A 27,924-nucleotide genomic window follows, 5' to 3' on the forward strand; every position below is an offset into this window, starting at 1 on the left:
CGTGAGAGACTTTTTTTTTTTTTTTTTTTTTACTATTTACTTCTTTTTCCCTCTTCACTTGCTCCATTACTTCTGCCTTTAAATATTTCCACACCGCTACCCCAGAGATGAAGCAATCTTTTACGTGACTCTGGTGCCCTCTGGGTTCTATCTGATTTCACTTTTGCCTTTTGTAACTAAAATCCTGAAGTGCAAGTCTGCATCTCGTCCTTCCTTGAAATGGTCCACCTGCTCCCCTGTAGCTTCTCCTAGAACATCAGCCACCTCCTCCCAGCCTAGCAAGCCTTACCTCAGATTCTCATTGTATTGTCCATTGGGCTACATTTGTCACCATGGATCACCTTGTCTTAGAGCTTCTCTGTCACACCCTTTTGCTCCTCCTCCACCCTTTGACTGCAATATTAACATTCCCAGGGACTGTGCTGCCTGCCCATTGGCTTGGAGAGCTGTACACTCTCATAGTTGTAAATAAGTGTGGCAGGTTTCTTTTCTTGTCCTCATCCCTTTTTTCTGCCCTCAGTCCTGGGGCAGAGAAACCATAGATGTTCTTGTAGATGTTGTTTCCTAGAATTCATATATTGGAAACTGAGTTCATTATTCTTCTCTCATAAATGTATTTCCCTAATATTGACTTGGAACCTTCTTTCTCCTGACCTCAGACATTTCCCCACCTTGGAGTTACTTTTGATTCTTCCCTCCATGACAAGCCACAGTTAATCATCCCTTATGCTACTTTGGAGGAGTTTATCAGTATCTGATCCTTTGTCTCTGTTCTACAGCTCCCCTGCTCACCCATGCCCCCTTAATTTCAGCAGTAGCTTTCTAGTTGGTCTCCCACCTCTGATTCTTTCTTTGCTGTACTACTGATACCGTCTCATTCACATACTATTTTCCATCTTGTCACTTCCATTTCCAGAATATATTCCCCCTCTCCAGGCAGGCCACATCCAGGATCCTTTGCATGGAGTTTGAGCCTTCTTATCAGCTGAATCCTGGATCTTGCTTAACTTTTATGGTTATCCAGCTTTTCTGCTCTGGCCAGGCCATTTTTTTTCACCAGGCAAAAAATCACTAATTCTGCTTCTTCCAACACTTCTTCTCTGTGGTCCCTTTGGTTCCTCACTGCTTTGTTCATCTGTGTCCATCACTACCGTAAACCCCTAGTGAGAGTGCTTTCACCGGAAGCCTTCCCAGACCTAACCCCAACCCACTCAGATCTTTTCTATTTTACATTTTCTTAACATTTTGTATTCAGTTTATCTGTTGAGTTTTTATTATTTGTCTTTATGCTACTGTGCCCTTATGTGTCAAACCCTAGGCCTCTGCCTTCCCCCAACTATACTGTAACCTCTTTTAGGGCAGGAATCATCTTTTTTGGTGCTGGTGGTATTTTAAAATATGGTCAAGTCAGTTAGTACAGGCCGGTAGTAAGAACTTCACTTTGCTTTCTAGCCAAGTCGAAGCTGTAGGGTGAAATTCTTTCCACCTTGAGGTGTCTATTAGTTTTCCTTCTGAAATTCTTTCTATCCCTGAGAGGCACAGCTGCCCCCTGGTGTCGTCAGGGGTAGAGGAAGCAGTCACATATCTCACTCCAGCAGTGAAGGTTATTGTGGGGCAATGCAAGAAACATTGCTGCGAGGCTGGGGGAGCAGAGAAAGAGGGCATGGGTGGAGAGGGAGGGGTGGAAGGGCTCTCGGGAGTGTGGGTCAGCAAGGGTCAAGGGCTGTCACCTGCCGAGGCCCTGTGAGACTTGAACAGGGAGGGCACTCTGGGTAAAAGGGAGGCCCCCAGCTCCTCCTTCCTTTCCTGTCCTTCTTGCAGCGAGAGCAGGATGAGAAGACCAGTGCAGTGAAGGAAGAGCTGAAATACTGGCAGAAGCTCCGGCATGACTTGGAGCGGGCACGGCTGCTGATTGAGCTGATTCGGAAAAGAGAGAAGCTCAAGCGAGAACAGGTGAGGAAGAGCCCCCAGCTCCAGGGTTCTTGTTCAGAATCTTTTTCTCCTGCTCTCAGTGTGGCATCAGGAGAGCCAGGAGCCTCTGCCTGGTGTCACCTTTCTTGCCTTCCTGCCCTCCAAAGCCTGCCTACTCTGTACTGGTATGGTGCTGCACATGGCTTCTAACTATGGGGATTCAGCTTCTGGTGGCCTCAAGCATAAGCTATTATCATATGCTTGAGCCCATCCCTGGAGTTTCTGACCAAAAAAATCTCAGGAGTCTGGCCTTGAATATTTTGAAAAGCTTCTCAGCCCATTCTGATGGGCATTGCGGCTGGCCTGGGAGCTTCTGAGAGTTTTCACTTGGCCCTTATGGTCTTGAATCATTCAAATATTCCAACCTCGGGCACCTGGGTGGCTCAGTCGATTAAGCATCTGACTTCAGCTCAGGTCATGATCTCACGGTTCATGGGTTCGAGCCCCACGTCAGGCTCTGTGCTGACAACTCAGAGTATGGAACCTGCTTCAGATTCTGTATCTCTATCTGTCTCTGCCCCTCCCCCACTTGTGTGCACACACTCTGTCTGTCTCTCTCCCTCTCTCCCTCCCCCTCCCCAAAATAAATAAACATTTAAAAAAATTAAAAACAAATTGCCAGCTTTGACTCAAGGAGATTCTAAGCCTCTAAGCATGGGCAACATTGAAGTAGTAGTGTAACAGAGGGGTTGGGAATATGAACTGTGGCACCAGACTACCTGGTTTTATATCTGGTTCTGTCATTTAGTGTTTATGTGACATTGGGTAAATTGCTAAACTCTTTATACCTCAGTTTCCTTGATTGTAAAATGGGGGTAATAATAGAACCTACACCAGAAGGTTGTGAAAATTAGATGACTTACTATATATAAAGAGCTTAGAACAGTGCCTGGCATGCAATGGGAGCTATAGAAGTGTCAGCTGTCAGCATCACCATTATCGATAGTCTGTCTCCCTGAAGTGTCTACTGCAGCACTCTGCACAGGGCAGAGAGTAAATACTATAAATTGGATCAGTGACAAGCCCAAACCATTCTCTCCAGTCTAGGAATAGCAGCTGTTCCTTGCATGCTTCAGAGGCCTGGGTTAAAGATGTTCCTTTCTCTCTTTCTCCAAATCCTACTTCACTATTCAGCCCCAGCACGAGCCCTTCTCTCTGTAGACCTGTAGTCTGAGTTTCCATCTCTGAGACTGGGCAGCTCTTGCCATACATAGTGTGTGTGGGTGGCATAGAGGACATCTCAGGACCTTCTCTATGGATTCAGACTGTCTGTGCCATCCCAGTCTTGGTCGCACAGCTGAGCTTTTCTTCTTGCCTCTGGTTCAGAGAGATAAAAGGGGAAAGGAAGCAGTCAGGCCTATTTTGATGTCACTAAGAAGAAGAAACATTTCATAATCTAATCTGTGGCTTCCCAACCTTTTAGCATTAGGGCATACATAGAAAATAACATTTGTGCAATGTCCTGCTGTCACTGTATATATGTGAGGCTTCTTGCTGCCTGAGGAGGTGAGCCTAGAGGCCTTAGTTATCCCAAGATGGCCTCAAGGCCAATGGGATCAATAGCTTAGCATACTAAGTGGGAATGCTGGCCCGAGTCACATTTTAAATTATCAGTGTGCTCTTTGGACTAAGACAAAGCTAGGTTCAAGTCCTATCTCATTGGGTTAGTGACTCCTCATTATACTTCCAAATCTCAGATTCCAGATTTGTAAAATGAGGATAATAATTTCTCCCTCCTGATTATTGTGATGATTAATCAAAGTAACATAAGTAGAGAAGCAGTGTGGCATAGTAGTCAAGAGCACACACTGGAATCAGGCTGAGACTAAATCCCTATTCTGCTCATTACTGGCTATGTGCCCTTGGGCCGGTCAGTCTCTCTGTACCTCAGTTTTCTCCATGTAAAACACCTCATCTGTACCTACCTGATATAGTTGTTAATGTTCCATAAAATGGTTAGAATGTTACTTGGCATTTAGGAAGGACTATGAAAGCGTTAACTGTTATTGTAAGTTTTGGTACGGTGCGGTGCTCGATACGTAGGGAACATTCACACAGCAGTAGCTGTTGGTCATTATTTCTAGGCTGAAAGTTGGGTGATCTCTCCACATATACTGGTCAGCTTAATATCCTGTGAAAATTTGTTGTACGTGATTGGTAAAAGTAATCAAGAAAAAGTTTGGTGCCTCTTCGCAGAGGGTGTCCTGATCTCTTTCCACCTTCTGCACAGGTCAAAGTCCAGCAGGCCGCGATGGAGCTGGAGCTTATGCCATTCAATGTTCTGCTGAGAACCACACTGGACTTGCTGCAGGAGAAGGATCCGGCACACATCTTTGCCGAACCTGTCAACCTGAGTGAGGCAAGTTCCCCCACCACTTCCTGAGCAGTGAGCCCCTCCTGGACTGGAAACAGGGTCTGAGTAGGCCAGGAAGGGGTCAGGCCACAGGGTGTATGACACTTGGGGGTTTCTGGCAAAGCTAGTAGACTTGCCCATGGTGAGGAGTTAGCAGGCCAGGGTGGGCCAGGGCCCTGGGGCTCTGACTGTGCAGCGTGCCAAACCAGAAAATGGGGAGGCAAGAGTGCTGGTGAAGGGTGCACCTGTTTGGCTAGTAAATGGTTGTTGTAATTGTACAGGTTTTATATGTTTAGGTTCCAGATTACCTGGAATTCATATCCAAGCCAATGGATTTTTCTACCATGAGGCGGAAGCTGGAGTCCCACCTGTACCGCACCTTGGAGGAGTTTGAGGAGGACTTTAACCTTATAGTTACCAACTGCATGAAGTATAATGCTAAAGACACAATTTTCCACCGAGCAGCTGTCCGCCTGCGGGACCTGGGAGGGGCCATCCTGCGGCATGCCCGGCGGCAGGCAGAGAACATCGGCTATGACCCCGAGAGGGGCACCCACTTGCCTGAGTCACCCAAATTGGAGGACTTTTACCGCTTCTCCTGGGAAGACGGTGAGAAGCCTTGGATGGGTGGGGAGGAGAGGGACCAAGAGGAGGCACAGGGATGGAGCCCAGAGAGCCAGGGATCAGGGTGGGCCTTGGAGCTATTTAGGGTAGACACAAGGAGAGCTGAGGGTAGGCCCAGACTGGGATATTCCTGCTTGTGGCTTGCAATAGTTCTAGGAGCTAAAGTTTAATGAATTCACTATTTCTTGAATGGTAGGAAAAGGAATCAGGTACTGGCTGTCTGTTTGAAAACTTAAATCCTTACCAGGGGTCTTCCTCTTCTGGATGCCCTCTATACAGCGTCCAGAGCATGGGGCAGGGAGAGTGCAATGCTAGTGTATGTCTGGCTCATTCAGAAGAGTGCAAGTAGAGGACCAGAAAAATGGAATTGCCTCTGAGCCCCACACTCTGCCTGCCCCTGCTCTCTGCTTCTCGATGGCAGTAGCCAGTCACTCAGGCCCAGGAGATTGCCAAGCTGCCTCGTGCCTGCTCCACAGAGCCTGTAATTATGACTGTGAACAGCTTCCTGCAGATGTTTCCCAGATTCTGACCTTGTCCCTGTGGCTGCCCTCCGGGCAACGGTGTTACCAGGGCCAGGGCCCCACAGTGACGCTGCTGGAAGCCACTGGCCCAGGCATTCCAGGAGAATATTTTGCATCCAAAGGATTCAGCCCCTTCCCCTTGCCCTGGGCTGGGCAGATCCTTCAGCCCTTCTGTCCTCCCTTCTCCCTGGCAGTGGACAACATCCTCATCCCAGAGAACCGGGCCCACTTGTCCCCGGAGGTGCAGCTGAAGGAGCTGCTGGAGAAATTGGACCTGGTGAGCGCCATGCGGTCCAGCGGGGCCCGGACCCGTCGCGTCCGCCTGCTGCGCAGGGAGATCAATGCCCTTCGGCAGAAGCTGGCACAGCCACCACCACCACAGCCACCATCACTGAACAAGACTGTGTCCAATGGGGAGCTGCCAGCAGGGCCCCAGGGGGATGTGGCTGTGCTGGAGCAGGCCCCACAGGAGGAGCCAGAAGATGATGGGGACAGAGGTGAGACAATCAGGGGCAGACAGGGGGTTGGAGGCCAAACTAAGGGAGTAAGGGTTAAGCTAAAATCTCAAGGATGGTGCAAACATCCTTTCCTGAGTTTAGGTCAGACCCTTGTGGGCAAGCAAAAGTCCTTGGAGAGGTCATGCTTCCGTGTATATCCAGGGATGATATTCAAGATAGTTAATAATCAGTAGAGACCAAAATTCATCAGAGTAGATGTTGGCTGTTGCATTGGAGTCGGTTCTGGGGACCACTGATGGGGATATTTAGTTGCTAGATTGTGGACAGGTTTGGGGAGTTTTAGAGGCTGGGGCCCAGCAGCTCTGTACTAACTAATAAAGAAGTATTACAGTATTTTGTACCTGATAATGGCTATATTGCACATATGAGTTAAATATTTGCTCATCTACCATCATGTAGATAGGCTTTTTTAGAGCAGGTTAGGTTGTGGTGTGGGAGGACAGAAAAGGAAGAAAGACCCTAAAGATGGTCTGGCTTCTTGAACTACCTCATGGCTTTGACCCCAGCTGGCCAAGTCTACAGGCCCATCCTAAGCAGAAAGGTCAGATTGCAAGAGACATCTGGGGAAGTGATTCTCAGAGACCCAGCCTTAAAACTGAGCTGCTTTCCATCCTCCCCACTTCGTTGGGGACAGAATTGTCTCCCTTAATACAGGTCCTCAGAGCTGAGCCTACAGCTTGGGGAGGTTCTGTCATCCACACAGTCTAGAAGGGTTCGGAGTTATCTCCAGAGGGTAGTTCTCTCCAGGGCCCAAACTGCAAGGAATGGCCCATTTTATTTTAGGTTGGCTGAGAATAAGGACGTGGCTGGGAGGTCACATTTGGCAGTGACTTCCTGATTCCCTGTGTGGCAACCAGCATGCCACTTGTATCCCACTCCTGGGCTGTGGCCGTGCAGAGTCCTGCCCACTGACCGGCTACAACAGCTTCTTCCAGAGGGTTTCAAAACAAAATTCCCAGGCCTTACATCCCAGAGATTCAGATTAAGGAAGTCTGGGCTGTGGCTTGGAAATTCTAATTTTTAAAAGTTTCAAGATAGTAAGTGAACAGACATGTTTGGGAGCCACTGATTTAACTTACTTGCTCTCACTTTTTCACATTTATAAACTTACTCTTTCTGCTTGTCCTCCTTGCTTCACTTGGGTGATAGGAAACAGAACACATTGACAGAAGGGAAAACACTTGAGTCTAATGAGAGCTGTACACCTCTAATCTGTGAAGCTGAGACTTAACTGATTATTGATTAAGCCAGGTAGCTTTCAGCTTTCTCAGGTGTGGAGTAATGTTTTGTGATTCTCACTTCATCAGATTCACCTGGTAAAGCTTTTTTTAAAAAATACCCCATCATTAGAGATTTAGTTTCAGTTGGTCTTGGATCGGACCTTGACGCTGAAATTTTTAAGAAACTTCCTACATGATTCTCATACATAGGGTTTAGAATTACTAATGTAGATAAAACTTAATCCTACATTCTTTTTGCCTCAGATGGGAGACCTGGGATACATGTCAAGAACCAATGCCTTTGGTTCTTGCTTATCAGAGTCATTATCTGGCTTGTAGGGGCAGACCTTTTCTAAAATGTTCAAGCAGGTTCTCTTTTTCTCTAACAGATGACTCCATACTGCCTCCCCCACCAACCCTCGAGCCCACTGGGCCTGCACCTTCCCTGTCTGAGCAAGACTCCCCTCCGGATCCCCCTACTCTGAAACCCATTAATGATAGTAAGCCTCCAAGCCGATTCCTAAAGCCCAGAAAGGTGGAAGAAGATGAGCTCTTGGAAAAATCACCTCTGCAGATAGGGAGTGAGCCCCTGCAACGCCTGCTCAGTGACAATGGCATCAACAGAGTGTCTCTCATGCCCCCTGAGACCCCTGCTGGTGTCCCACTCAGTGGCGTGGGCCGCCGCACATCCGTCCTCTTCAAGAAGGCCAAAAATGGAGTTAAGCTACAGAGGAGCCCAGATAGGGCCCCAGAGAATGGTGAGGACCATGGTACAGTGGGCTCTCCTGCCTCTCCGGCCAGCATCGAGGATGAACGGCACTCCCGGAAGCGGCCAAGGAGCAGGAGCTGTAGTGAGAGCGAAGGGGAGAGGTCCCCCCAGCAGGAGGAGGAGACAGGTGACCACGCCTGTGACTTCTCTACTTCTCATCTGCTTTCCTGCTTTGCCTTGCCAGCCAGCACCTCCCCTAGTTGGCTGCCTCCCTAATGGTCCCTGTGGACGCCAGTAGAACCATTGAGGGATCCGTAGCTTATAGTTGTGCCTGGCACATGAGTAGTGGCCTGGAGAAGAGGCTTTGAGAAAGTAATCTGAGAGGGCCACATTGTGTCTGGGGCTTTCTTTGGCTTTGAAGGGAATGCAAAGCTATATATGATAAAGTGGTTCCTGCCTTGACTTTAGTTCCTTCATTCATCAGATATTTAGGCACTGGGGGGAAAAAAGTCCTTGAACAGAAGACAAAAATCTCCCTCGTAGGGGAGAAAGACTAAAAACAAATGAGTGAATTGTACCTTGTATCAGAAGCTATGGAGAAAAATCTAGCAGGGAAGGGGAATAGGGGATACTGGGGTGGTATTAGAGAAGGTGGCCAGGGGAGACTTGGGGAGGGGACATTTGAGTAAAGATTTGAGGGAGTTGAAGGCATGGGCTATTTGGGTTTCTGGGGGAGAACACTTCAAAAAGATAAACTAGTAGGTGCACAGGCCCTGGTGGTGGGAACATGCCCGCATGCCTGGGGAATAGTGGGGAAACCAGTGTGGCTGGAGCAGAGTTAGCCAGGGCATGGTTAGAGATGAGGTTCCAGAGGTAGGTAATGGCAGCTGCCATACTAAAGGGTCCTTACTACACATCCAGCACAAGCTGGTCACAGGGGGTCATACAATGAGTCAGACTGAGTTCCAGCTCTGGAAGAATTCATGGTCCAGTGGGGAGCAAAGGTGCAGAGATGTTATGGTGCCAGACAGTATGTGATTATGTGTTAGGTGACAGCACTGCTGGAGGTGTTTAGCAACTAGGAGCTAGAGGAGTCAGGAAGGTTCCATGAAGGTGGTGCCTGAGCTGGCCCTGTGGGAAGAGATCAGAAAAGAAGGGAGTAGATGGAGCGAAGGCTCAGGCCTGGGTGTATGGAAGCAAGGACAGAAGCCCTGTGAAGGACAGTTTGGAGAGGGGCTTCCTGAAGCATCGGGAGCCAAGGCTGGATGGGTGAGGTGAGCCTGCATATGCAGGGCTTCTTTTCTGGATGGTGTGGTTTAGTCTTAGTGAAATATGGGAGGTGAGCTTACTTGGTGGGGAGGGGCCTACTCTTGGCTTGTGCTCTTCATGTCCCTCTCTTGCCTTTTTATGTGGTGGTCTTGGGCTATTTGGCTAGCACATACTTCTCTCTTCCTTCTTAACACTTTGTTTCCAACAATACCTTCCCTTCCCGTTTGGCCCAAGCTTCCCCATATTAAGGGAGTAGATTAGTTCATAGAATCGAGTCTGAGGCTTGGAGTTAGGCAGACCTGGGTTCATATCCCATCTTCTGACCACCTGTGTATCCTGGGGCAGATTAATTAACCTTTCAAGCTTGTTCCTTATTTCTAACATGGGACTAGTGATATCTATCTTGCAGGGCTCCAAGAATTGGAAATAGTCTGTATAAAGTACTTGGCATACAGCAGTCGATGGTAGCAGTTACTGTTGTCATTGTCTGCACTGTATCAGGACTAGCCAAACAACACTGAGAATGCTGTGCACTAAAAATGAAAAATCCCTCTAATAGGAAATAGGTCTGGATATCAGGCTCATCCAACCTAAAGAGGGCCCACTGCTTGGGGAACCTGCTAGAATCTGTTTGTCCCCCATCACAGTGGCCTGGCACCCAGGAATATTTCTGTATGACCTTAGTGGAGTCTCACAAGAACAGGTATTGATCTTTGGCAGCTGAGGCACAGCTGGCTTCGTGATTTAAACGGAAGCCATAATGTTAGAGACAGAGCCAGGTTAGAGTCCAGATGTGTTGGCTCAGGCACCTGCTCTTACAGGTGGTGTAACTTGCCTCACAGTTTTTTGGCCAAGGTATCTGTGACTTAGATCTCAAGCACTTGGCTCAGCTGCCAGACTTGTAGGACTCTGTCTGGATTGTGGTTAGGAACCAGATAATAGAGTTGAAGCCTCTACAGCCGATGAGCCGCCTCCTGTCCCTGGGATGACCAGTCTTCATTTGCTTCCATACGGCCGCCTTCTATAAACAGACTTCTCATTCATACTCAGTACTGTCCTCTATAAAGAAGAAGATACTATGTTCACAAAAGGAGAAGCAGAGGCTAAAGAGGAAAAAGGACCTGTATTTCAGAGCCTTGCTTAGAACCCAGGGAATTCTGTCTTCCCACTCCAGGAAGGTCCAGTCTGCTCTAGATCTGTTGAAGTCCCCCAGCTCTGACTAGCTCTGCTGGAGATCTCAGGGTGTGGCTGACACAGCCCTTCTCCTGTCCCAGCCTCCGCTGACACCATCCCAAAAGAATGAAGCTCACTGTTGCCAGCTGTGTGATGGATAGGGCGTGAGTGTTTATCTGAAGAGGCAAGGCGGGTGGGCTCCCCAAGAGGCAGAGGAGACTCCCTGATAATTGAGGCTTGAAATTAGAAGCAGAATTAGGGACTTGTGAGCCAGCCAGAGTGGGGAAGTCTTGGTATTTCATTTTGTAGCCAAATGACAGTAACTGGTGTGAGCTGTGTGCTGTGTTTTCCTTCAAGTTGAACCAGAAGGATGAGAAGGAAAATGCAGGGTCTACTTATTTCCCTAGCCAACATTTCCCCCAAACCTTTATCAGGGTCTTTCCACTGCCCGAGACCCATTTCCCATGCAGGAAGCAACAACCATCCTTTCCACCCCTCCTCAGGTGGCCACCTCACACTGCAGCATGTGTCAGGGGAAGGGGGGTTTCTGCACTCAGGCTTACACTATGTGTCCTTGGCAGGCGTGACCAACGGATTTGGAAAACACACCGAAAGCGGGTCTGACTCAGAATGTAGTTTGGGTCTCAGTGGTGGACTGGCATTTGAAGCTTGCAGGTAAGAACAGTTGTTCCCAAAGCTTTGTTGGCAGCTCCTCCACCTGTCCCTGTATTCTCCATTCAGCCACAGATGGAGCCTCCTCCTGCTTATCTAAGGTTTTTCTTCCTCCACCCCTGCTGTTTCCTGAGGCCTCTGGTCTGTAACTCTGGTAGCTCCTAGGAAACAGTGTGACCCTTGACTCACAGGCCTGATCCGACTAGGAGGGGAGGAGTGATGCTGATGCTTTATAGGGTTTGTGAAACCGAATTTGGCTCCAGAGGGCAGGGACAGCCAAATCTGTATCGCCCAGCGAAGTTAACATTTGAGCCAATCCCCCACCCACACCCCTGGCCCACTCTGATAACCCAGTTACAGACATAGTTTTGCTCTTTGCCTTTTGGGGCATCATAGCAAAGGCCTCTGTAGAGGTGTGGTGTGGGAGTAAGAAATGGGCAGATAGGAAGTTCAGAATGGCCTTTTATTCAAAGGCCCTAGCTCTTCTATCCTCCTTGAGCTGGGAAAGGATGGGTTTCTTTTCCTGTTCTTTTACCAGAAGGGAGGATTTCTGAGACCAAAATGTTAAAGTTTCTTCCAAGTCGAGTTTATTGAATCCTTACTCTGTGTTAAGTGTACTCTGCAAGGAATTGGGGGCTGCGGGACTCTTGGAAATGGGAGACCCTCAGTGCCACACAGGAGAAACAAGTTGTCCTGAAGGCTAATTACTGGCCCCCCACATGGCTACTGAATGGATCCTCAGTTCCGAGTAGGGGAGGAAAGGTCCCAGGGCAGCAGTGTTTGAAGTGCTTCCAAGGCGGGTTGAGCATTATGTTCTGTCAGGTACTCTACCGTGGCTCCTGGGTGGTGGGTACGGGGGGCCCCTTACTGTGGCATAGCCCAGCTTTCCGTGGTTGCTTTGAGATTTTCCTCCCATCAAGCCTCAGAATTGCCTTAGCTGTCTTCCTCCATGGTTCCTAGAGATATAGGGGGAATGAATAGGAAAAACATAGTTACTAGGCATAGAGGAGGCAGAGCTTTTGGAATCCTACAAAATGGTCTCACCCTGGTCCTGGGTGGGAATTCTTAACTCCCTCCAAAGGTAATGGTGCCTGGAAACCCAGTTCATTGGGGTGGGGAAGGAGTGGGGTTATCAAACTGTCCCCTCCTAGCCCTTGACTAAAGGTGGAAGGTGTGTTGGGCTTTTCACGCCACGAAGGACAGTCTTCCCAGCCATGAACCACAAGAAGAAAGCCAGACTAGGCTCTGGTCAGCCTGCTGGTCAGACTGTGTGTTTGCCTTTCTGCAGAACTCCAGTCTGTGCCGCCGATTTGTCTGGAGCCCTGCTCAGTGTGGAAACAATGCCCTTGGAAGGCATTTCCTTTTTAACTCAGTGGACCTCAGTGGAATTTCAGGGTTTAAAACAGGAGATTCAGGACTGCAACTGCAGGATTTTTTTTCTTTTTGTTTCTTTCCTCCCCCTGCCCCACTGTGGTGGTAAGTACATAAAGGAAGATTTTACTTACTAATTAGACTAGAATCCTCTACTCCCAGAATCAGAAAGAGCCTTGAAGGAACCTGTGGTCACTAATCCCATTCCCCTCCCCATCTGTCCCTGGGTTTATCTTTCCTGATGATTTTCTGAGGAAATTGGAGCTGCTCCCTCTTTCTATGGGTCATGCTTTTGGTTATTAATAATTGAGCACCTACTTCAAGCCAGATATTGTTCTAAGTACTGATAAAGGTATGTGTTCTCATGGAGCTTATCTTCTAGAAGGGGGAGATGAGTGTTAAACCAGTAAACAGAATAATTATAGATTGGGTTGTCTGCTTTGGTCTGTGTAATGTGGAAAGAGGACTGAAACACAGGCCATATCAAGTCACGTGTGCTTTTTCTATGAAACAGGAATACATGGACCTAGTTTTGGTGTTGCCTCTTATTTTACTAAGCTCATCTGTCTCAGAGCTCGTCATTTGATAGTACAACATTAGTAGTTTATAATATTTAAAGTGAGGCATTAAAATTTACTGCTCTTCATATAATATTTGCCACATAACTATCATCTGCCATTTATTGAGTAGTTGGTATGTGCTGTACTGAGTGTTTTCTGTGTATCAATCTATTAAATCCTCACAGCAGCCTCAGAGAAGGTAGGTAACTTGCTCAACATCATGGAACTCATGAATAGAAGAGACAGGTTCCAGGGGCGCCTGGGTGGCTCAGTAGGTTAAGCGTCAGACTTTCGATTTCAGCTCAGGTCATGATCCCACGTTTCATGAGATTGAGCCCCACATTGGGCTCTGCACTGACAGCACAGAGCCTGCTTGAGATTCTCTCTCTCCCTCTTCCCCTCCCCTGCTTGCTCTGTGTGCATCTGTGTCTCTTTCTCTCTCAAAATAAATAAATAAACATTAACATAAACAAACAGATAAGAGCCAGGTTCTGAACCCAGGTAGTCTGGCTCCAGAGTTTCTCTTTTAAACACTTTGTTGTGCCCTCTTCTGTTATATTTGAAGATGTCTCCCCAGCTCCAGAATAATGAACTTTGAGAGGCCTCAGAGTCTCTACGCACAGTGACAGATTTTTATAGGATGAGTGGGAACTGAATCCTAAATGTAAACTGGGTGTTAATTTTTTTTTTTTCCCCAAACAGGTCCTAATTTTGAATAGCAGAAAAAAAAAAAAACTACCAATCTGCCAGTTACTGAAGGATTATGATTCATTGTGTTCTGTTTGTACAAGTTTTTCTGAATAAGACTCTGATAAAGTCCGTATGATTTAGGAGAACAGCAGTACCCTACTCCCCAACCAGTCCTAACACCAACCTCCTCTTATCCCACCAGTGGTTTCTTAAGCATTTCTACTCTGCTGCAGATTGTTTCCCCACCTTTTAAGCATTTTTTTTTTTTTTTTAGTGGAAAAATTATATAGCAATGATATTTTTTAAAGTTTGGATGGGAAAAGGCCCTGGCCACTTCATTCTTGCCCAGAGGCTCCCAACTATGGTTGTACATTAGAATTGCTTCGGGAGCTGTTTAAAACTACAGATCCTTGGGTGGGTTCCAGTTATACCATTACTCTGGTATTACCATCCTCATTTTTGCTTTATTACCTTTCTAGTCTTTGTCAAATATATCTATATATTGTTTTACCTCTTTGTAGTAACCACATGGAAAAAACTTGTTCTGCTTGTTCATTAAAAAAAAAAAAAAGGTCCATCTCTAAGAAAAATTTCATACGCAAAGTGGAAGTGAGAAGTGGATTTTTTTTTTTAATTAAAAAGTGTCTTTTCTAATTAAGGAGTAAGACGTGTCCTTTATAGACAATTTGGGAAAGAGGCAAATTTTTGTACCTCAAAAATAAATTGGTTTCTAAAGAAGCCGTAGAAACCACAGGGTAAAAAATTCTGATCCATGTGAGATGGGCCCTCCTCATGGCTAGGCTGCTTAGACCCTGGAAGGATTGACAAGTGCCTGGAGTGACCTTTCATCTGGATGAAGTCCAAAGTCCCTGGGCAGGGAGGCAGGCGTCTCTTTCCGGAGTCCCTCCACCTGCATGAAATGGTCTCTCAAAGCCTTATGGGAATTTTGTGGTCAGAAGGGTGTCATGGGTTAGTGTGAGTTGTTAGGGGAAGGTGAGAAACCATTCTTGTTGAACGGTTTTTGCAGCTCCACTCATCTCAGAGATAGGAGAGCAGGAGTGGGTATGTTAGTCATTGAAATGGCTCATTTCGCCCCCTCTGCCTTCTTGCTCTATATGCAGTGGTCTGACGCCCCCCAAACGCAGCCGTGGGAAGCCAGCCCTATCTCGTGTACCCTTCCTGGAAGGTGTAAATGGAGATTCTGACTACAGCAGCTCAGGTGAGGAGTGGTGTACAGGTGAATCTGGGGGGCCCAGGCCTTCCAAAGAACCAGCTCTGTGGGCTGCAGCCAAACCCTTAATTCTTCCAAACTCTCAGGCGTTGGGCAAGGAGATGCCCCCCGCTCACAGGTCATTCATACTCTTTTTTTTTTTTTTTTTAAGTTCATCTTAAATTTGAATAGTAATATATGCCCATGATAACAAAAATCAAAAAGGCACAGAAGGGTACATAATGAAAAGCCAGGGTCCCCTCCTTAGAACAATCACTGTTAGCAGTTTCTTTTGTGTCTCTCTATTTGTAATTTATATACATAAAAGCCAAAACTTGTGTATGTTTAAGAGCATAGGTAGAGAAGCCTAATACACACGTATTCTCCTAAACCATGCCTTTTTTCAATTAATAATATATCTTGGAGCTCCTTCCGTGCTTTTTATTGACTGCCTAATGTGCCATTACCTAGGAGTGCCAGCCTACTACAGATGGACATGTAGACTGTTTTCATGTATTTGTTATAACCAGTGTTGCAGTGAGCAACCTTGTACAAAGATCTTTTGTAGCCCTGGAGAGCATACACTTCTATAGAGAAGCAGAGCTGCTAAACTTGAAGGGAGTGTGTATTTGTCATTTCCATGGGTCTTGCCAGTCTGCCCTTGCTGGAGTAATCAGTGATAGCCTCTATCACTGAATCTCACACCTTGCCGTGTAGGTTCATGTGATCCAGTGCTTTCAGCCCTGTCCTCATGAGACATTCTACTCTAGCCGACCCAAACAGGGAAGTACGTGGGTCTTGTCTCTTTGGACCAAGGGATTCAAGAACAGGACAAGGCAGGGCCAAAGGAGAGGGCTGGTTGGTGCACAGGTGGAGTGGGTACAGGGTGGGCTGTTCTCCGAGTGCATCTCTGCAGCCCTCCTGTGGGAGCTGTGCACGCTGGATGCCCGGTCTTCGAAGCTCCCATCTAACACAGGCGTCAGGGCTTCTTTCCCCACTTTCCTTTTCCCAACTGCTTTATTTTCCCTTAGCATCAGTTTCTTTCTCACATGTGTGTTGATGGATGCATGCCTGCGTGTTTCATTGTTGTCTGACTGTTGGCGCCCAGAAAGCAGGGCTCCTATCTACATGAAAGTGTACAGCATCTAGTGCAAAACTGGCAGTGGATTGGCACAAACATTGGAATTCTGGTAGTGACATTTTACTCTTATTTTTAAAAAGCACATACTTACAAAATGATGCCAAGGGAAACTTAAAAATTTCGACCTTCTACTATTCCATCATCACCTTAACACAATTGTCTTCATTTCTCTGTGTTGCCTTCTGTTTATTTCAGGCACGTTTTTAACAAAATGTTAATCCAGAACACACGCTTTTTCGTTTTCTGCATTTTTCAATGTTATCTCATACTTTTTTTTGTGTTGACACAATCTTGATTTAACTCATATTATTGGAACAATATGTCTTCCAGTCGATGCATTACAATTTACTTAACTTTTTTATTGTTAGATTTTTGGTGATTTCCAACTTTTAATATTATACATAATGTAGTAAATGCATATTTTTGTTAAAAATTCTTTTATTTGTTTTTAAAGTTATTTTTCTTAGAATAATTCCCAGGGAAGGAATTTACTGAAGCAGATGATTCATACTTTTTTTTTTTTTTAATGGCTCTTGAGACATGCCACCAAATTATGTTCTTGAGGATTAGACTGGTCTGCAATTTCTTCCAACAGTGTATGATTGCACCAGTTTCCCCACAGCCAGCCTCTTCAGTATTGGATTTTATCTCTTGGTTATTATTGCTATTGACTCAATGGGTAAAAACAAAACAAAACAAAACAAAAACCTCATTATTAGTAGTAGTTTTGTTTTGTTTTGTTTTGTTTTGTTTTTATAAATGAGGATAGTAGTATTTCCTTAGTAACACAATTTCCACTATGCAGGATTTGGACCCTTTTCCCTGGTTGAGTGTGGTCACCTTGGGCTTCCGGTTTATAGGCGTGGGGAGGGGGAAGGGAGGTTCCTTTCTGCTCAGGAGCATTTGTGAAGTGTACCCATCCACATATGCTAGTGCATTGTGTGCGAACAAAGTAAGCTGGAGAGATGCGGTGCCTGCTTTAGGCAGGACACCCAGTGTCAGGTTCTGAGAAAAGCAGTCACGTGAAGGGCTTGCAGACCTGCTTGGCTCTGCTGCGTGCCGTGCACCCAGGTGACCTGGATGGCCAGATGTGGCCCTGTCAGAAAAGAACTCATTTAGCAAGTGGTTTTACTGGGATGTCTGTCCCAGGCATCTTTTTCCATGAAGCCTCTATCATGAGGCCCACCACTTAGGCCCAGAGAGCAGTTTGTGGCTTTGCCAAGCTGGGTTATTGTTGTCCTTCCTGGGATCCTGGTGATAAAAGCAGTCCTAGTTTTCTAGGGAACACCATTCTAGTGTTCTAGTCCAGGGGTCGGCAAACTAACATATTAGCTTGTTTTTGTAGGGCTTGCAAGCTAAAAATGGTTTCTACTTACAAATGATTGAAAAGAAAATCAAAAGAATGATATTTTGTAACACGTGAAAATTACATGAAACTCAAATTTCAGCATCTAAAAGTAAAATTTTATGGGGACACAGCTATACTCATTCCTCTATAGAGTACCTGTGGCAGCTTTCATGCTGCAACAATAGAGTTGAGTAGTTGCAACAGAGACCATATGGACTGCAAAACCTAAAATATTTACTGTTTGGCCCTTTACAGAATGAGTTTGCCGACCCCTGATCTAGTCTAAGAACTAAGGAAAGGGCAGGAAAGGGGAAGGGTGGAGGGGATGTTGCTGACTCATTCTTGGGTTGCCCCAGTCAAATGGAGGCCACAGGCAGGCCTCCTGGGCACCATTCCAAGTCCCCTTTGGGTGCTGTCTCCTCCCCTCCCCAACCCCCAGGCAGAAGCCTCCTGATGCCCTTTGAAGACCGCGGAGACCTGGAGCCCCTGGAGCTGGTGTGGGCCAAGTGCCGAGGCTATCCCTCCTACCCCGCCTTGGTGAGTCTGCCCCAGACACCACCCTCCTCCCTCCCCTGGGCTTTTCTGGCCCCTATCTTGCCTCAGGAGCTTATCTGATTGGATCAAGCCAGCAGAGGGGTGGGGATCAGGGTGCTTTTAGCTGCCGAGGGGAGGGAGGTTTTAGCCCAGCCTGGGTGGGTCAAACCATCAAGGTCTTCAGCTCAGAGCACTTAAAATAGGGTAAAAGTGTGAAGACAGGGACTAGGGCTCATAGGGATTTAATAGCATTTATTCATTTGCTTATGCATAAAAGTAGTATGCTCATTGTAGAGAACTTTTAAAGCTGCTTATAATGCTTAAGTGTTGTATTAGACATTTGTCATGCTAAATTCTTGAAATACTGAGGAAGATGTGGTTTTTCTCATTTTGTGGGGAAGAAAAATGAGGATCTACCTGTTCCCTGTGGCCATCTAGCTATTAAATGGCAGGGTTGGAATTTGAGCCCAAGGCTCAAAATGTATGATGTCAAAGCCTGTGTTCTGAGCCACCAAGTTCAAAATCACCCATGGTCTCATCTATTCAGAGATTACCTCTTGGTGTATATAGGCACTCTTTTTTTTTTTAACGCATAAGTACGAGCCCATACTCTGTGTAACCTCCCTTTCACGTAACAGCATACCATGAACATGCATGTCTTGTGCCATTAAACATTCTTCATCAACATTACTTTAATGACTGCATTGTCCTCAGTTGTATGCATGTACCTTATTTTAACCATTCCCTACTTGGTCATTTAGATTGTTTTGAATTTTTCACTATGATTAATAGCTGGCAATAAACATCACTGTAGCTTTATTCTGTGCACATCTTGATGATTTCCATACAGTGAATTCTTAGGCGTGCCTTCTTGGAGCAAGGTCTGTGCAAAATTGATACACATTGCCAAGTTGCCCTTTAGAAAGTTAGTTCCAATTTATACTCCCATCAGCAGTAGCTAAAAAATTCTATTTTTACCACCTTGATTGTTATTTGTTAGAGCTCTTTCTGTATTGGGGAGGTAATGTCCATCTGGCACTGGAAGCTAGTGATTCTAAACCTTTAGGGCATGCCAGAATCATGGGGGAATTTTTAAAACAATACAGATAACTGAGGCCCCATTTCAGAACTGTGAAATTAGACTGACACCAGGCCGAGGTATGAATGTTTTCTATAAAGCTTCTCAGATGATCTGTAGCCACGGTTGTGAACTACCCTGCCAACCTCTTGCATGCACACAGGAGTTCTGGGCTTCTCTTAGCTCTTTCACATCAATGGGTCTTTCAAGTCTCATAGCAGCCCCTTAAAGTCAAGAGGGCAGGAACTCTGACCCTTTTGGACTGGTGAGGAAGCTACAGCTGTAAGAGGTTATACAACTTGCAGGAGCCATATTGGAACCGTGTTGCCTACCTCACTCCCTCTTCAGCAGTGGCAGGAGGGGGAATCCATGCTGTGATCCAGCAGTTGAGGAGGTTGGGCCTTGGGCCTGCCTTCACAAGGCTGTGTGCCCTGTTGTCAGTGAGACTTCCAGCATAATTGTTGAGGAAGTGATTAAAGCTGTACAGTTTTGGTTTTGTGATTTTTAAGTCCCATGGTGCAAAAAAAAAGTCTAAAAATAGTCTTTTTTTTTTCCTTTTTAATTATCTTCTTAATCATACATTTTCTTTAATGAGTAAATAAATTCAGCCACCACCTGAAAAAACCTACCACCTGAATGCAAGCTGTGTTTTTATTTTGGTTTATGCTCTCCCAGTTGTTCTCCTGTGTTAAATATGACTCGTGTCCATAATGAATATACATTTAAAAAAAATTTTTTTGGCTCTTGTTTAAAATTGTTTTTTCTCATAAAATAATGTATCTGTATTATAGAAGTTTGGGAAAAAATAGAGAAAAGCAACAAACCCCATCATTCTAGCAAGTCAGCTATAAGCGTTTTGTATTGTTTCTTCTATTTGTTTATGTATTACAGCTATAATAATAGTATGTATATATGCCTTCATTATATAATGTGTTAAAATATTTCATAAGCCACATTGTTTTACATCCACATAACATTTGAGTGAATGGTCCATTATTTATTATTTTGAGACATATTTGCATCTATCTTCTTTAGAAAGGGAGGAGAGCTCTCCTTGCTTCTGCCCTTGGTGGCAGGGGGTGGGGGGGTACATTTTTCACAATCTGCCCCATGTTCCAAGGCAGGAACCAGCATGGCTGTCGAGGAAACATACCAGAGTGGCCCCACTATCTTGTTCAATAATCTTGTTCAATAATCGAGGAAGCTCAGGAGGGCTTGTATGGTGGTTCTCATTAGGACCCTTAGCTTTAATCCCAGGGGGAACATACAAGCTGGGAGAGTTTTGACCAAATTACACAGCTCGAACAGGGTAGGGATGGTTCTTCCTTAAAACTCTTAACCAGAGCACCTGCTTTTAGCTGCTTATCTAGGAAGGGAAGTAGGGAAGCTGGCAGACACCCAAAGGTAAACAGCGAGAGCAGTTTATTATGAGAACAGGCCCCCTGGGACAGAGTATAGAAATTAAGATTGTTCCATCTCTGGAGAAAGCTGCTTCCTCAGTAAGTTTCCAAGTCTCTCTGGCCTCAACACACATAGATTATCAACTCACTGCTTTGGAAATGAGGGCTGTGTAGGGCAGTAGGCAGCAGAAGTTTAAGCCACCATGGCCACAGCCAGCTACATGCTCCTGTGCTCGGGGCTTTCCTCTGTCAGGTGATACCTGTCAGCAGACTTTTCAGCATCGGCAAGAAGGTGAAATAAGATGATGGATGACGTGTGAATAACTAGGATCTTCAGTCACTCTGTCAGTGCTTCATAGAGCTAGAGGTCACTGTTGTGTTGATGCCACCAGGCATTTTTCTGAGCCCCTGCCCTGTAGAGCTTGCAGTCTTGAGCATTAATTCCTCCAGTGGTCCTTCTTTCCAGCCACATCGTTCATTTTCCCCTCTCCAGCAACCCTTCGAGTTCAGTCTAAAAGCTTTCTGATCTTAGGTGGAGGTGCCCACAAAGGTACCTAGTCCACACAGCAGGAAGATTATGGTCAGACAGGAAGGTAGTGGGTAACCAGGGGCTCTGTTAGGTAGAACCAAGGTGATGGGCCCTGCTGCTGATGCAGAACCTCCTTTATAGCCATGGTGTTTAGGAAAGTCCCTGAGCCTTTGAAGTGAATTGCAAAGGTTTTAAAGGAAAAATTGACAGGAAGAAATGGCCTCCTGGCCTCCATTCCCTTCCCCTAAGGGATGTTAGGAAGGTGGAATTTGCCAGTCTGGCCTGGACATCATAGATACACCCTCAATTCTGATATCTCCCATACTGGATTCACATTTCTTCTGTTTCCACTTGGGCCCCAGGGGTTCATGGCACAAGCTCCCTCATTGGAAGAACTGATTGAGCAGGGCCGAAGGATTTGGCCAATGAACTGGGAAAACAGTCAAGATTTCCATTTTGGGGTCCTGAGGGTCACAAGAGGTCAGCCCCCTTCATCACTTGGTTGTGGGCCTGGCCAAGGCCCTGCATAACTTGGGGGGTGGTTCAGTAGGTAGTCCTGGGGCAGCATGCCCTGCTCACCCCATCCACCCCCATCTGAGTGCCGTCTCCTTTCCTGTCTGTAGATCATCGATCCCAAGATGCCCCGGGAGGGCCTCCTGCACAATGGTGTTCCCATCCCTGTCCCCCCTCTGGATGTGCTGAAGCTGGGAGAGCAGAAACAGGCCGAGGCTGGAGAGAAGCTCTTCCTTGTCCTCTTCTTTGACAACAAGCGCACCTGGTGAGTGGGTACTACCACCTGGAGGTTGGGCCAGGATGAGGGCTAAGGGGCCTGCCATGCAGTACACAGAGGGGCTATGGGCTCAGTTAACCTGCCTCCATCCAGACAAGGTGAGGCATTACCAGCAGCTGGCCTGCCACAGCCACATTAATAGTTACTGAGGAGTGTGGCCGGTCAGATTCCCTGGGAAACATTCTGAGATGGATATTTCTATCAGGAGGCTTATTGAGGAGAGCTGTGGGGATGAAGGGTGCAGTGCTGGGTGGAGGAACATGTTGAACACTTGGTATAGAGGCCTCAGCTGATCCTAAGGGGAGCTCCGGAGCTGGGAGGCTTGTTAATGATGTCCAAAATTGGGGCTGTGCTTGGGCATGTCCTCCCATGGCAACTAGTCATTGAATGCTGGCTGCCCCTGGGAAGGGGGTCACCTTGGTCCAGGTAACTCCCTTGGTGGCGGGTGATTCCTGAAGAGGACTCAGCTGAGAGCTAGTCAGCAGCCAACGCTCCCAGTGGCTGTGGGAGTGCACATCTTAGTCCTCAGGTGGGGGGATGGGGTGGAGGGTGGTTTGGGGCAGTGTGGGGTCCACTACAAAGGGCTTGCTTGCCCTTTAAGGTTTCTCTTAGAGTTCTTTCACTTCTGCTTTTATAGAATGAGGAGGTAGGACTAACAAGTAAAAATAATAGCTATCACTTATTTTTTACTCCGTGCCCTGATGCAAATCGATTTACATACATAACCTTATTTAATCCTCATTAAATCTTCATCAGTCCTCTCCCAGTCATTTTGCAGATGAGGAAACTGAGGCTCAGAAAGCAAAGACCCCATTGCCAGACCTGGGATACAAGCCAAGATCTGGCTCCAAAGGCTAGCTTTTAGCCACGCGTTAGATTCAACTGGCGATCTTTAGAAAAACACACCTGGTGCAGGCCCCATCAGGAATCACTGGTTCCTGGCATCAGCCCCACTTCCTAGCCATAGGTCCCTGATGCCCCAAGGCGAGAGCTAGCCCTAATATGGGTCTTTCTTAGCTCCTGGGTCCTAACAGCCCTCTAAAGCAGAGTGAGTGCCCTGAGGCTCAGGGAAGGGCCTGGCTGCAAAAAAGGTCCCTTGGTGGCCTCCTGCCTGGGGTGTCCCAGTCTGTCTCCTCCTGCCCTGTCCCCTCCCCCTGGCTTTGCTTTTCCTGGGCAGATGGGCCCAGAGGAGCCCCTTCATGCCACCCACCTCAGCCCAGGCTTCTTACTGTGCTTGTATTTTAGGCAGTGGCTTCCAAGGGACAAAGTGCTACCCCTGGGTGTGGAAGACACCGTGGACAAGCTCAAGATGCTGGAAGGCCGCAAGACCAGCATCCGAAAGTCGGTGCAAGTGGCCTACGACCGTGCAATGATCCACTTGAGCCGGGTCCGGGGGCCCCACTCCTTTGTCACCTCCAGCTACCTGTAAGGGTGGGTCCTGGCTTGTGTCTGCCTGCCCTGCCTCTGTCCCATGCAGCACAGAGGCCCCTTCCTGCCCCAGCCAGTCATATGGCCGGCAGCTTCCCCCTTCCATGGCAGGCCAGGGACTGGGCCGTGTCCTCCCCATGGGCAAGGCCCCAGTTTTGACCAACTGTATGGTTCCCCTGGTGGGCCTGCTGTGTGCCAAAAACTCCCACCTGAGCTCGCTCGCGGGGGCTAGTCCACTGAAGAACCTGTTAGAAGTAGAAATAGCTGTGAGGCTTGGGCCCGGCCGAGGAGATGGACCTGAGCCCAGAAGGCAAGAGGTCCTAGGCTCTTTCTCAAAGGTGTGCCTGGCCCGCTCCTTCCCACTCCCAGCTAACTACACCTCAGGGCAAGCGAGGCTCTGACATTGACCCCAGAGGTGCTGTGGATACATGGGAGTCCCGCGGGGAAGCTCATGGAGCTCACCCTCTCTCCCCTCTGTCACCCATTCTCATACCTCTTCCCTGTCCCATCTTCTGCACCAGTGCCGTCTCTCTTTTCCCACGTTCCTTTCCTTTCTTTTGTGCCAAACAGAAACCATCACCAAACTGGTCTTTTTCTTTTTATGTCTCATTCCCTTTGAGGCCAGCTGCTATGCTAGGTGGGTCCCTCCACCTGGCTCCTTAGGGCCCAGGACAGAGGCCAGCCTACCACTCGGGTGACCCCTCCACCAGCACACACACCCCTTCCCCATCTGCTGCAGACACACAGCTGAGGCCAGGCTGTGAAAGCTTGCCCCCTCCCTGTCTTGCTGAGAGGCGGGCCGAGGCTTGACGGGCTCCCGTCAGACCAGGCTGGTTGTGGGAGTGTCCGTCTGTCCACTTGGATGTTGAGGGGTGTTGACTGAAGCTGTGCTCTTCAGCTGGGTCTGCTCCTCACCCCTGCTGTCCTCTCTCTGTGGGCCTCCCTCTCCACCACCATGGACGGTGGTGCCCGCGGTCCAGCACCTCCCTGCCTGCGCTCTGCCCAGCCCAGCCTCTGCTGCTCCCGCTCCCAAACTCCGGGGGACACCACACTTATTTCACGCCCTCTGTCCCCTTCCCTCTCCACCTTTCAACCCCCTCCCCACCTTCACCTTCTCAAAAACGGAAGGAAAAAAACTGTGAAATGGGAAATGCTGACTGACAAACCAACACAACTTTCAGAGGCTTTGAGTCTGTTCTCTGGATGTTTCTTTTCACCTCTTAAGCACCAAAGCCGCAGGGCCAGGTTGCAGGCCACTGATCGCCATGTTGATTTTTAACCTGACGTTCTTTTTAATTGTTTTAAATTTTTCATAGGGGAGTTTTGGACAAAAAAAAAGTCACTGGGGAGATCACTGCCATTTTTACACACTCGACTTTTTAAAAATACAACCAACCAACCACCACAACTTCTTATACATTTGGGACACGAGCCAGAGTTTAAAAGGGAACCAACAAAACTCTCTATAACATAAAGGATGGGGTTTTGGATTTTGTACAATAATAAAAATACAATACAGCATATGGCTAGGGAAGGACATGGTGTATATAATTGTAAAATACTGTTCTAAATTATTCAGGCCTATAGTTTCCATTACTGGAGTCCTCCATTGTGTGGCTGAGTATTTTAAATGCACACAGTGTGGTTTATTTAAAGGAGCCAATGCGTCCCCCTCTCCCCAGGTAGTCGGTCAGCTGTGGACTCTGTGACCTTTGTCTCAACCTGTGTTGTAAGATCTCGGGGCTCTCTCTCTCTCTCTCTCTCTGTATCTCTTCCCCCCAACACTTTCTCTTTCTAGTCTCTCTTTTTTTTCAATCTCCTTGACTCTTTCAGTCTCTTTCTGAGTCTCATCTTTAAAACTGCTCTTTTAGAACGGGAAGCGGCTCAGATCCTGCTGTGGCATGGGGCCTACGTGTCTCAGTCGCGTCTGCTGTGAAGCACACGATGCTCTATTTATTGTAGAAAGTGACTTTATTTGCTTTCTAGAATTGTTTATAACAGATGGTATAAGAGAGGTAATAAACAGAGAAAAATCTATGCTTGTAAAGAATACAAAAGTTAATTTTACCTACTATAATATGACTGTCTGAAACTTATTTTCTCTCTGAGAAATAAATGTTCTAATGGGCAGCAGTTGCTGTGCTGTGTTTGGTGTCATCAGTGGGGGCATGCGCTTCTCTTCCAAATTCCCATAGCCCACCCCCACCTCAAAAGGCAGGAGCCATTCAGAATGGGTTGTCTAGCCATTGCAGACTGCCAGCTGGAAAGGGCTCTGTCCATCTCTTGGACGCCTGGGAGGGGTGTGAAGATGGGCTCTGACGTTTTCCTCTCCCAAACAGCCCCACCCTCTGGGTCCTGTAGAAGGTCCAGCCTGTCTTCTTATGCCTCAGATTTCCTGTGGCCCTGTTCCTTTGGGAGCATCTGTTCCTCATGCAGTTGGAGAAGTAGCCCCTTGTGTCTGGCACCTGTTTACCCAGCTTGCTGAATTTGAGACTCGAGGGTGCCCACGCCTCCTTTGTAATTATTGCTGTCCCCATTCTGTAGGTAGGTAGCTGGGACACACAGGCGTTAACATGGGCCTTGCTCCTTTTGGAATTGGAAGGGATCCTGGCGCCTACCTGGTCTTCATTTTGCAGATGAGAAAACAGACCAGCACGATCAACAGGCTTGTCCAAGGACGTCTGGCCAAGACATGGTGGCACAATCCTGGGACAAGGATCTGGGCGGGGGGGTTTCTTGTGGGCTTCACGGCATTTCGAGGCTGTGCTGGCCTGTTCTGTACCAGCTCCCCTCTCACCAGCTATGGTTCCAGCATTTCTGGAGAGGGGCATCTTGAAGAGTAGAGAGAGTTCCCAGGGACTCAATACTTGGTCACTGGGCCTTGGGATAGCTTTTCCCCATCCCCTCCCCTGTCCTATCTCTGCTCCTGCCTGGTTCGTGTGCTTGGCTGTGAGTTACATCTCACAGCCGTGTGACTGAAGGATAAGGGTCTCCTGATCACCTCCACAAGCTCCTTCAAAATTCTTGTCTTTGAAGTTGCTAGGGGGTAAAAGTGCTCAGTTTGGTATAACGTTGACAGGGTACCTCTAGTGTGCTGATAACTCTTGAATTGCGCGTTGTGGGTGTGGAGATGCGCCCCCTCTGGCCCACAGGATGCTCACAACCTGATTCATGAGACCTGTCAGGGCAACTCTGAACGTGGTGGGTGTGGAGCTCCCCCCCCCCCCCCCCCGAGGGGAAGAGTTTGGGAGACTCCTCCAACCAAACTCATGTTTGGTTGAATCACAAAAGCTTTCAGAAGAATAAAGCAATTAATTCAAGCCTTAAAAAAATGGGATTGAAAATCCCTCTTTGTAAATTTGTATTCTGAACTACAAAGGCAATATTTAGAAAGATGTGAAAAAGCTCATCCTATGAGCCCTGACTTAACAGAGGACCCTGAGGCCAGGGCGAGGCATGGTAAGTAGCATCCGTTGAAGCATTTGATTGGGGAAGGGACAGGACCAGAACTTGGCAACTAATGAACGAGTTGTCAGAGGCCAAAAGCAGAAGTGTGAAGACAAGGTTGCCGCATGGCCGGAGGCATCAGCAGTGAGTTTGAAGGGGAGGAAGGAGAGCTAAGTTTTGAGGAGCTTGTATTGCCTGCAGGATATCTGAGAAAAAACGCCAGCAAGCAGACAGGACCGGGCAGTTCAAGAGGAAGGTAGGAGCAGATGACAGAAATGTGGAGGCACGGGAGCACACCAGGGCAGTTCGGACAATGGCCAAGGAGGGAAAGGACAGACCTGAGGAAAGCCCCTTATATTTGGAGGCTGGGATTGGGGAATAAAAGAGGAAAACAGTGCCTTCAGAGGGGTCTGCTCCCTGGGGAGGGACTCACACAGAGGCAGTCAAGCCCTAGGGATCAGCTAGACCCACTCACCCCTCATTTCACAGAAAGAGGCAGGTCACATGCACTCAGCCTCACAGAGCAGGAAAAGGCAGCGCTGGGCCAGAAAGAACCCAGAAACCAGCACTTTCTACTCTCCACCAGCCCGTGTATTCAGAGCCCTCAAGGTGAGCAGAAGTGTCCTTCATGAGTCTGATCAATCCTGTGATTAAAAGTCATGGACCCAAGTCTAAAATATTATGATACTGGAGCATGTGGGGGTACTGAGTAGGAATACAAAATCCCGTTTTCCTAATGAGTTTTAAAATATAATTAAAAACATTTGCTTAACCCTGTCAGCTTGGCCACTTCCTTTAATATATTGTCATTAACACTTGAGTGTGAATTTGCCTTCCAGATGGACTCTCCCCGCCTGGCTAAGGCTGTGAGCTTTGACTCTTGAGAGGAGAGGGGTGAGTGATCAGACTGCCAGGCTCTGGGGGGGGGATGCTGAGGGGAGATAGAGGGTGAGGCCTTGACTACCCCTGTGTCTGCAGGCCCCTCCACACCCCCCAGGCACTTGGGGGTGCCCTTCTGCTGGCCTTTTCCCTTCAAGGGTAGCAGAGGGCTCTAGGGATGGAAAGATGCGTGTGTGTGTTTTCCCCCATTTTAATATTCTTTTTGTTTTTTTAAAAATATGTATTTATTTTGGGGAGAGCACAAGTGGGGGAGGGGCAGGGGCAGGGGCAAGACAGAGGATCTGAAGCGGGCTCTGCGCTAACAGGCTGACAACAGCGAGCCCAGTGTGGGGCTCGAACTCACGAACCGCAAGATCATGACCTGAGCTGAAGTCAGACGCTCAACCGACTGACCCATCCAGGCACTCCAACAGTTTTAATATTTTTGAGAGGGCCAAGACTCCGGCTACGCGGAGTAGAAAAATCTAA

At 47.5% G+C, this 27,924-nt stretch overlaps 1 protein-coding gene across 4 annotated transcripts in view; it reads left to right on the forward strand.

The window, feature by feature from the left end:
• Window positions 1–25,242, forward strand: part of BRPF3 (bromodomain and PHD finger containing 3) — a 34,056-nt gene extending 8,814 nt beyond the window's left edge. For 2 of the 4 annotated variants that reach the window (XM_047858734.1, XM_047858735.1), the window contains exons 4-13: window positions 1,822–1,953; window positions 4,202–4,330; window positions 4,621–4,933; window positions 5,664–5,966; window positions 7,597–8,103; window positions 10,940–11,033; window positions 14,773–14,870; window positions 17,790–17,887; window positions 21,515–21,669; window positions 22,927–25,242. In XM_047858734.1, the coding sequence (XP_047714690.1) occupies window positions 1,822–1,953; window positions 4,202–4,330; window positions 4,621–4,933; window positions 5,664–5,966; window positions 7,597–8,103; window positions 10,940–11,033; window positions 14,773–14,870; window positions 17,790–17,887; window positions 21,515–21,669; window positions 22,927–23,110 (2,013 nt within the window). In that variant the 3' untranslated portion in view covers window positions 23,111–25,242. Of the gene's footprint in view, window positions 1–1,821; window positions 1,954–4,201; window positions 4,331–4,620; window positions 4,934–5,663; window positions 5,967–7,596; window positions 8,104–10,939; window positions 11,034–14,772; window positions 14,871–17,789; window positions 17,888–21,514; window positions 21,670–22,926 lie in introns of those variants that run through there. The other 2 variants (XR_007152165.1, XM_047858736.1) reach the window with 2 other exon arrangements.
• Window positions 25,243–27,924: the final 2,682 nt, after the last annotated feature.

Source organism: Prionailurus viverrinus, chromosome B2 (genome assembly GCF_022837055.1).
Source record: "Prionailurus viverrinus isolate Anna chromosome B2, UM_Priviv_1.0, whole genome shotgun sequence".
In the NCBI taxonomy this organism is placed as follows: domain Eukaryota; kingdom Metazoa; phylum Chordata; class Mammalia; order Carnivora; family Felidae; genus Prionailurus; species Prionailurus viverrinus.